This window comes from Phyllobates terribilis, unplaced genomic scaffold, assembly GCF_046119375.1.
Source record: "Phyllobates terribilis strain yellow unplaced genomic scaffold, ASM4611937v1 Scaffold_8__6_contigs__length_399053987, whole genome shotgun sequence".
Classification (NCBI taxonomy): Eukaryota; Metazoa; Chordata; class Amphibia; order Anura; family Dendrobatidae; genus Phyllobates; species Phyllobates terribilis.
Window position 1 is genome coordinate 94,207,065 of NW_027362768.1, and position 10,424 is coordinate 94,217,488.

The window sequence follows — 10,424 nt, forward strand, 5'->3', positions numbered from 1 at the left end:
AAATAAAATAATAAAAAAAAATTTCCACATACACATATTTCATATCGCCGCGTTCAGAATCGCCCGATCTATCAATATAAAAAAAGAATTAATCCAATCGGTAAACAGCGTAACGAGAAAAAAACTAAACTCCAGAATTACGTTTTTTTGATCGTCGCAACATTGCAATAAAATGCAATAACGAGCGATCAAAACATCAGATTTATCCCAAAATGGTATCATTAAAAAAGTCAGCTCGGCACGCGAAAAATAAGCCCTCACCCAGCCCCAGATCCCGAAAAATGGAGACGCTACGGGTCTCGGAAAATGTCGCAATTTTTTTTTTCTTAGCAAACTTTGGAATGTATTTTCACTACTTAAATAAAAAAGAACCTATACATGTTTGGTGTCTATGAACTCGTAGTGACATGGAGAATAATAATGGCAGGTCAGTTTTAGCATTCAGTGAACGTGGTAAAAAAAAAACTGTGGAATTGCATTTTTTTTGCAATTTTACCGCACTTGGAATTTTATTCCCATTTTTCAGTACATGATATGGTAAAACCAGTGATGTTGTTCAAAAGTACAACTTGTCACGCAAAAAATAAGCTCTCACATGGCCATATTGACCGAAAAATAAAAAGCCTATGGCTCTGGGAAGAAGGGGAGCAAAAAACGAAAGCGCAAAAAACGGAAAATGTTTTTCCTTTACAGTCGGAGGATGGTGTAGCGGTGATGCTATTTCTAGTGTAGAAAGGTACGACCCTCAGACCAACGAGTGGCGAATGGTGGCCTCCATGAGCAAAAGGCGCTGTGGGGTCGGCGTTAGTGTGTTAGACGACCTTCTGTACGCTGTGGGCGGCCATGATGGATCCTCATACCTCAACAGTGTAGAAAGGTACTTTTATTTATCTCTGTTTTATGTTCTGATTTAGCAAATTATATATAGGACATTGTTGAATATTTTGTGTCGAAAAAATATTACTTTTTTTCCTTTAGATATGACCCAAAGACCAACCAGTGGAGCAGCGATGTGGCGCCAACCAGCACTTGCAGGACGAGTGTTGGCGTGGCTGTTCTAGGCGGGTATCTTTATGCCGTAGGCGGTCAGGATGGTGTCTCTTGTCTGAACATTGTAGAAAGGTATACATTAAAGTTTTTTCATTTCTTACTCCTTTTTTTGTACTGTTATGTGAGAAATATATTTTAAGGCTACAATTACACTAAGGGGCCGATTCATCACTTGCACTTTATTGAAGTTACTTTTTTTTTGTGGTGTTCGCTGAGGTTTTTCAAACCACATTTTTCATAATGGCGACCGCTATTTCATGAATTCGGTGCAGAATCATAAGTGTTTTTATTTTTTTCCGTTAACCAGTTTTTGCTACTTTTCAACACACACATCCTTTGAAAAGTTGCAAAAATGCGTCAAATTGAAAACCCCTCCAGAAACCTTATTCTGGGCAGGGACTGGATTGAGATGCGCCAAAAAATGCAACAGTTGGTAAAGGTTGCATTTTAGGAGTCTATCTAAAACATCTGGATAAGCAAAGTTGTCAAGTAAAAAAAATAAAAAAAGACTTAAAGGGGTGGTCCAGCACATAAAATGTATTTTCTAACCATCTATCCTCATTCTCTAACCTATATTAAACAATACCCTACACTTTCCCCTATCTGCCAAATCTCTAAATGTTTTTTTTACTGTATTTCCTGTGGCGGCTTGTTTGAGAGGAGTCTCAAACGTGATGTCACAGGAGGCTGGGGCTGCACTCACTCTCCCCAGTATCCATCGCCCCTCCTGGAACAGGACGTTACAGGGAGTAGCGCTGCTGTTACGCATTCATTTCTTGCATCACCACCCCCTTTTGGAGATGTCCTAGATCCACCACCCTCAAACAAATCATCAGCAGGGGGTGGTGGTAGAAGCAGTGAGTGACACCAGCGCTGCCCCACAGCTTCTAGCACCTCCATCAAACGAATACATCATCAGGGGCTTTTCGCTGGTGTCATTCAGTGCGTCTATCACCGCCCCCTTCTGACTATTCATTTGAAGGCGGTGTTAGAAGCTGTGCAGTGGCGCTGGTGTCACTCACTGCTTCTACCTCTGCCCCTTGGCGACATCTTCTTTCAGTTAGATAGAATCAGAGAGCCAGCGCTGCACTCGCATCTCCCACAGCGTCCTTCACCCAGGATGTCTTCAGATAGGGCGGCGATGCAAGAAACTAGTGCGTAACTGCACTGCTGCCCCATTTTGAGAAGCCTCTCAAACAAAACGTCACAAAGTACAGTTAAAAAAATATATATTTAGGGAGAAGTGTAGGTTGTTGTGTAATAAAGTAAATTACAAAAGTGGTTAGGGTGTAAAGATAGTTAGAAAATACATTTTAGGTGCCGGACCAACCAATTTAAAAAAGAAAGAAGAGTTAAAAAAGTAGCACAAAACATAGAATAAGGCGCAAATAAAAAAGCCAACAAAAAGGAGCAAATTATTCTCCAGAAAACAAGAGAAGCAGCAATGATGAATCAAAACTCTTCATTTGTCTACTTAAAGGGAACCTGTCACTAGTTTTTTCATGTGTGAACTAAGACTTGCACTTTAATGAGCTCCTGTGCTGCATTCCACAAAGAGGTATATAACCCCTGACTCCCCCTATATACCACCCAGAAACCTTTTGAAACTCTCCCGCACTGTATGTAAATCCTGCCGGTCCGGTCTGATAGGTGTCCTTGCTGAGGCGTCTATCCCTCCTCCCGGCTTTTGATCGTCGCCGTCCTGCTCTGATTGACTCTGATCCACATAGCTGGACGAAATCTAATGCCTGTGCAGAGACATCGCTGGCTCGCGCCTATGCACTTTGCTCTGCCCTACTGCGAGCAGAGCCGACAACATAAGGGCACATGCGCATCCGAGTACCCCAGGCAAACTCGAGTAACGAGCACTTGTGCTCATCACTTGTGATAACTTGTTGATCAGTGGCGGGATCTGACGTCTGGGACCTGCACCTATCAGTAGATCGGGGAACTTTAATCCACTACTTATAAAATGACATGGCAGGACCACCACTCCACTCATTTTCAAGGGGTCTGTGCCTCCTAATTAAATTGTTTTTGTTTTGTTTTTTTCCCCTGTACCCATCTGACCTTTTCATATAGATATGACCCCAAGGAAAATAAATGGACGCGGGTTGCCTCCATGAGTACACGAAGACTTGGCGTGGCTGTGGCAGTCCTTGGCGGTTTTCTGTACGCTGTTGGGGGCTCAGATGGAACGTCTCCTCTCAATACCGGTGAGGATTGCAGGCACTTTTTTTTTTTTTTTCTTTTTAATAGGAATTTGTCAGCAAATTGTTGTTGCTTTAGGCTCTTGTTTTGCTTCATGATCTTCTTTTTTTTTTTTTTTTTTTACCAGGATCTATAATGTAACATTTTCATCCACTTTGTATCAGATCTTTAATAAATTCTTTTTCTCTATTTTCCAAAAATAAGTTTGGTTCCATTATTTATTTTAGAGCCAGAGATGCATTTACAGTTGATCAACACAAGGCTGCTTTGTTTTTTTTTGCATGGGAGTAAAAGATAGGTACACCTTTTGGGGGATTTTTTTTTACTTAAATGTATGTGTTTTGGGCCAAAAAAAACATTTTGCAATCTGGTTTTATTTAAAAATGTTGGCACATTTGTCTTCTACAGCCTCTGTGTATCACTGTACATAGCAGAATGAGTTAACAGTGAATTTGTCAGTGAGTTCAGTAAACGTTAAATCTCAGTCTTGTAAGCTGATCTATGGCCACATCAAAGTTCAGTTGTGCAAAATGCTTTTCAGCCGTCAGACATGGTAATTCAGCGAACGTCCTTATCATATGGTGTCGTAAATAGGACTACGTACTCCCATGACAGATCAATTTTAAAGAAATGTATAGTATAGGTGGTGTTACTGTATTTTATGAAACTTGGGCTATCAATCTGCTGTACAAGTGAACCTTGTGCCATGACTGGTAGACACAGACAATCGTAATGCTTTTTGTGTTTTCCCATTTCAGTTGAGCGGTACAATCCTCAGGAAAACCGCTGGCACACAATAGCACCGATGGGCACCCGGCGGAAACACCTGGGCTGTGCTGTGTACCAGGACATGATCTATGCAGTAGGTGGACGAGACGACACCACAGAGCTAAGCAGCGCCGAACGGTACAATCCCCGGACCAATCAGTGGTCACCAGTAGTTGCCATGACTTCACGACGGAGCGGGGTATGGATGTGCTTACTTGAAGAAGAAGAAAAATTATATATAATTTTTTTTTTCTTTTTTTTGTTAATATTTATTTTATTTCCAGTGGGGAAAATAAGTATTTGATACGCTGCCGATTTTGCAAGTTTTCCCACCTACAAAGAATGGAGAGATCTGTAATTTTTATCGTAGGTACACTTCACCTGTGAGAGACAGAATCTAAAAATAAAAACCAGAAAATCCCATTGTATGATTTTCAAATAATTACATTGAATTTTATTGCATGAAATAAGTATTTGATCACCTACCAACCAGCAAGAATTGTCTCTCACAGACCTGTTAGGTTTTCTTTAAGAAGCCCTCCTAATCTGCACTCATTACCTGTATTAATTGCACCTGTTCGAACTTGTTACCTGTATAAAAGACACCTGTCCACACACTTAATCAATCACACTCCAACCTCTCCACCATGGCCAAGACCAAAGAGCTGTCTAAGGACACCAGGGACAAAATTGTTGACATGCACAAGGCTGGGATGGGCTACAGGACAATACGCAAGCAGCTTGGTGAGAAGGCAACAACTGTTGGCACAATTATTAGAAAATGGAAGAAACACAAGATGACTTTTGATCTTCCTCGGTCTGGGGCTCCATGCAAGATCTCGCCTCGTGGAGTAAGTATGATTCTGAGAAAGGTCAGGAATTAGCTCAGAACTACACGGGAGGACCTCGTCAATGACCTGAAGAGAGCTGGGACCACAGTCTCAAACATTACCATTAGTATCCCAGTACGCCATCATGGAGGTCCCCCTGTCCAGGCCCATTTGAAGTTTGCCAATGACCATCTGGATGATCCAGAGGAGGCATGGGAGAAGGTCATGTGGGTCAGATGAGACCAAAATAGAACTTTTTGGTATCCACTTCACTCGACGTGTTTGGAGGAAGAAGGATGAGTACAACCCTAAGAACACCGTCCCAACCGTGAAGCATGGTGGGGGAAACATCATACTTTGGGGGTAATTGTCTGCAAAGGGGACAGTATGACGTACCGTATTGCAGGGAGGATGGATGGATGGGATAATGTATCATGAGATTTTGGCCAACAACCTCCTTCCCTCAGTAAGAGCATTGAAGAAGGGTCATGGCTGGGTCTTCCAGCATGACAATTACCTGAAACACACAGCCAGGGAAAATAAGGACTGGCTCTGTAAGGCCACAGCCCCACTATCAGTATTTGATCAGTATTTATTCTCAGAAGTGGGAGCCATAGCCAGGTGAGGAACAGTCAGAGAAAAGGTATAATAGATACAAGTCACCAATTCTGCATTTATCACCCACTCCTGACCGAGTACTGACCAAATACTGATATTGGGGCCTTGTCTTTAGGGAGCATGTCAAGGTCCTGGAGTGGCCTAGCCAGTATCTAGACCTAAACCCAATAGAACAATGGAAACTCTTTGGAGGGAGATGAAACTCAATGTTGCCCCGAAACCTGAAGGATCTGGAGAAGATCTGTATGGAGGACTGGGCCAAAATCCCTGTTGCAGTGTGTGCAAACTTGGTCAAGAACTACAGGTAATGTCTGACCTCTGCAATTGCAAACAAAGGTTTCTGGACCAAATATTAAGTTCTGTTTTTCTATTGTATGAAACACTTATTTCATGCAATAAAATGCAAATTAATTATGTAAAAATCATATGTAATTTTCTGGATTTTTTTTTTTTTTTTAGTTTCTGTCTCACAGGTGAAGTGTACCTGCGATAAAAATTACAGACCTCTCCATTCTTTGTAGATGGCAAAATGTGCAAAATTGACTTTATCAACCATTTATTTTCCCCACTGTATATGTATGTATATATTTTTTTAAGGTTTTGTATTTGTGATATTTCATACTTTTTTTTTTCCAATGCAATGTCAGTCACACGACATCAGTGAATGTCCTCTGTAGGGTGTCAGTGGGTATAGCACAAGGATCCTGCCATGTACGGCCGCCCAGACCCTGCATTAGACAGTGATTAGTGATTAGACCAATAGTGAGCATCCTAAAGTGTGAAAATGTGTGTGTGTGTATTGAGATAGATATAGATAGATACAGATACTTCTCTAACTCTATAGATCATGAGGACCACTTTAAAAGGCTCCCTAGGGAGACTGCTGGAAAGTGGTTTATCTGCCCTAATGTGATGTGATGTCCAGTGTTCCCCCCCAATATCTCCTGAGTGGCCGTCTGATACATGAGCCTTATTTTTGTTCATCCCTCACATCTCGGCCCGTTCTCAGTGCACACTGCTGGGAGTCAGACGTAAAGGACTAAACCAGGGATCCGAACCTTATTGATAAAATCGGGTGTGTGTTGCTTGTGCCGCAGGTGGGTCTTGCAGTGGTGAATGGACAGCTGATGGCAGTAGGAGGCTTTGACGGAACAACGTACTTGAAGACGATAGAAGTGTTTGACCCCGATGCTAATACCTGGAGGTACGTTTTACCATTGCTTATTTTATTATGTACAATCACCCTGAGACCGCAGATGCCACCAATGTTCCAGGTCATACAAGTTCCGGCATGAATATGCTGGTTATAGACACAATTACTAGTTATTCCAGAATGGTGTCTGGCCAACCACATGGAGACGTCTTATCCCTGTACCCAGCACACTTCTGTATGCTGCACTCGCTATGAAGAGGCTGCAGCTTTTATGGGGTGACCTCTACTGGTCAATATAGATACTGCAATATTATGCTAGTATAGACTGAACAAAAAATGATTTAATTTTCATGGAGTCCAGAAGTGTCACTGTCTTATTTCTTTAGTGCTTTATATCCTCTTTCCACATCACCCTTTTCCTCTGTCGCCCAGTTTACTGCGGTTACACTGTGGCTGCAGTGCTGTTATATAACATTACTAGTGTAGGGCACGGATGCACAGATGCTTTTCTGCTGGAATCTGCTAAATTATATATGCAGACATGGGAATGACAAATACTGGGGTGTAACCAGATCTGTCACTAGGTTGTCTCAATAAAGGTGCTTTCACATTGCGCTTAGGCACCTGTTCACTGGCCCAGTCAAGGCATAAGTCCGGACTCCCCCTTCACAAACTGGATTTGGACATGTGCTCTGATGTGGCTGTAGACTATAATGGTGCCGGCAGAGTGAACGTACTCTCTGCTGTGTATCATTTTCGGGCGTGTACACCTACTATAGGCGGACACCCAGATGCAGTCTACTACATCTGAGTGTCCACCTCCATTTTCATTCTGCCGGCACCCTTATAGTCTATGGCCCCGTCAGTGCATATGTCCATATCCTGATTTGAGGGGGTGGTTCGGATGTAAGCCCCCAGCGGGGCCACTGAAACGGGTGCCTAAACGCAATGTGAAGGCTAGGGCTAGACTGCTTCGCAGCCAAAGATCGCTAGGTGCCACAGCTACATTTTGGCATATTGCAGGTGAATGGAGTCACAAGGTGCTGCACAGGCAATAAATTGCAAAAAATCCAACTTTTTGCAATATACATATTACAGTAATGTGACCCCATTCACTTGTATTATGCCGCGATGTAGCTGTGGCACCGAGTGATATCTGGCCGCTCGATCAGAGCCAAAGTCCTCATCTAGCCCAAGCCTAACACATATGAACATCTTACAGAGGGTCATTTGATTGAAGGGGTGCCATATGTTGCTGGAATTATCTTCCAAGTTTGGTGTATGTGAGTTTTGGAGAGTAATGGACGGCTTCTCCCTCCTTGGTGTAATCCAGGTGAATGGAGTCACAAGGCGCTGCAACCGCGACAAATGAGTTGCAAAAAATCCAACTTTTTGCAACCTACATGACTAGTTTATGCCGTGATGTAGCTGTGGCACCTGAGCGATCTCTGGCCGCACGACCTGTGTCGCAGCCAAAGTCGTCTTGTAGCCCAAGGCATATGAACATCTTAGGGAGGGTCATTTGATTGAAGGCGTGCCATGTAATTCTAGAATTATCTGCCAAGTGCGGTGTAAGTGAACTTTGAAGAGTAACGATCTGCTTCTCTCCTTTCAGGCTGTACGGAGGCATGAACTACCGGCGGTTGGGTGGTGGAGTTGGCGTCATCAAAATGACACACTGTGAATCGCACATCTGGTAGCCTCCCTGATCTGACAGAGCCTCTGTTCATGAACACTGCCAGAGACTTCCCTTATGAGAGCGGAATATAACCCCCTTGTGGTCCATGTTTCCACCAGGAGGACACCATGGAACGCGTTATTACAGAAAATGATCTCCCTCAATAACGAATGATCTCAGTTTGGTTCCAATCAAAATATCCCAGAAAATTTGCAAGATTTTGTCTTCCCAATTTTTACATGGATCCTAAGGGTCTTAATAGCTCCATTTTGGAATGTGTTAGTATGTTCCTTTTTGACAGTAGGTGAAGAATGAGTCTTGTATCTTTTGGGGAGCTCTGAAATTGGCACGTCATGGAATAATATCACTCCTGGTGGCACCAAACGTGAGGGTGAGGAAGTTTACCTGCATGTTATCTTGACCTGAATAGATCGTTGACGATCCACGAACTAGGGTTATGGTTGCTGATGTCAGAAATCGTATCAGTACATGGGGTTTATACATGTCCGAGACTGCTCGTTCTTCATGACCTGGCAAATATGAGATTTTATAGCAAGACGCAGTAACGACTGCTTTCAAAGTGAAGATCTTCATCCCCCATGGGATGCTCCCAAAAGACGCTTATCTAATGAGCCTTTTCCAAACCTAGTAAGATGCTGCAGTACTCTCTTCGTATGGCCACGTGCACTAGTGTCTCCTAGTTTCCTTGTGCCTCTAAAACCTGCTGCACTGATTGCTACCACGTATACTGGTCCTGGCCACGACTAGGCTACTCTCAAGCAGCAATTGCCTTGTGAAGATGTAGCAAAAATTGTATAGTTTGTGTATGAAATGGAAATATTGTGGGTCAAAAAGCAAAAAAAAGCAGTACACTACCGATATGTAAAAAACAATAGTATTACATGACCTACTTCATGCACAGACCTGGCGGCAAATTTCCAGCAATTTATGTTTCTGCAGATGGCCCGTCCCACACGTGGTTGGGATATAATAAGGTGCTCATGTCAAAAACTTATTTTTACGCTCCAGTTTGTGTTATAGCCATGAGGTTCTGTGTTGTCTGCTACACTCTCGTCTCAAAGGCTTTGCCAGAAAAAAAAAAGATGTATTGTACTGTGTTTAGCGTCATCATCGGTAGATGGGGGGGGGGGGGGGGACAAAATGTCCTTCAATGCACTTGACATATTGCATAAGGCAGGAGAGATCTCTAGATGGAGATTTCACAATTTTATAGGGCTTGGGCTACAAAGGATAGATGTTAAGATGTTTTGATTACTGAAGGTCCTTCTGCTGGGAGCCCCCCACCAGAATATGGGTCTCCTGTCCCCTGTTTAAAAGGAGCTATGTCATCACTTCATTAAAGAGTTTGTCCACTACTCTGACAACACCACCTTAAATACTATATTCCCCAATGTTAAATAAAAGTACCTTTCCAGCACTGTTGGCACCGGATCTCCCGATGCTCTCTTGACAATGTTATGCTACGTGAGCCCTGCAGCCAGTCAGTTGTCGCTGTTGTGCTGCTGCATTCTCACTTATTCCGCTAGTCCAAGGAAAGTGAGAGCGCAGCAGCTTAATAGCAGCTGTTGATTATTGTGCCATGTAAGCCCTGCAGCCAATGTTATGCGAGCCTCGGGAAACCCGGCGCTGGTATAGGAGATGAGTATAGGGTATTTTTATTTTACATGGGGAATATAGTATTTAAGAAGGGGTTGTCCTAGTGCTGTCAACCCCTTTAAATCTTTTTGGGACTGGCAGAGATAGAGATAGCCAAGCATTGACTGCCATCAGACAGCGATCAAACATTTATATGTGGACAGGTTTTTGGGGTTTGTTTTTTTTGTGGGCCAACCCTTTAGAATAATGTAGCTGTTCTCCCTTATTGATCCCATTCCTTTGGCAATTTTATCACGCGCATTAGGGTATAGTTAGCAACATACTGACCCCGAATCAATCAAAACTGTGTAGTATATATCTTCATGTGGGAATGGTGATCAATGACTCACATAAATTTCTGTACATTTGTATGAATGTTTTTAGTTAATTTATGCATACTGTAAATATAACTTATCCCATGTACAATACGATGCATAGTCTGCACCATTATTACCAGAGG

The 10,424-nt window shown here is 42.7% G+C and overlaps 1 protein-coding gene across 2 annotated transcripts in view; it reads left to right on the forward strand.

Moving 5' to 3' along the window:
* The window catches only part of KLHL20 (kelch like family member 20), a 33,366-nt gene extending 22,974 nt beyond the window's left edge, over positions 1-10,392 (forward strand). For both annotated transcript variants that reach the window (XM_073643147.1, XM_073643148.1), the window contains 6 exons: positions 694-877; positions 979-1,122; positions 3,133-3,266; positions 4,020-4,228; positions 6,575-6,681; positions 8,246-10,392. In XM_073643147.1, coding sequence (XP_073499248.1) covers positions 694-877; positions 979-1,122; positions 3,133-3,266; positions 4,020-4,228; positions 6,575-6,681; positions 8,246-8,330 — 863 coding nt within the window. In that variant the 3' untranslated portion in view covers positions 8,331-10,392. The remainder of the gene's footprint in view (positions 1-693; positions 878-978; positions 1,123-3,132; positions 3,267-4,019; positions 4,229-6,574; positions 6,682-8,245) is intronic.
* Positions 10,393-10,424: the final 32 nt, after the last annotated feature.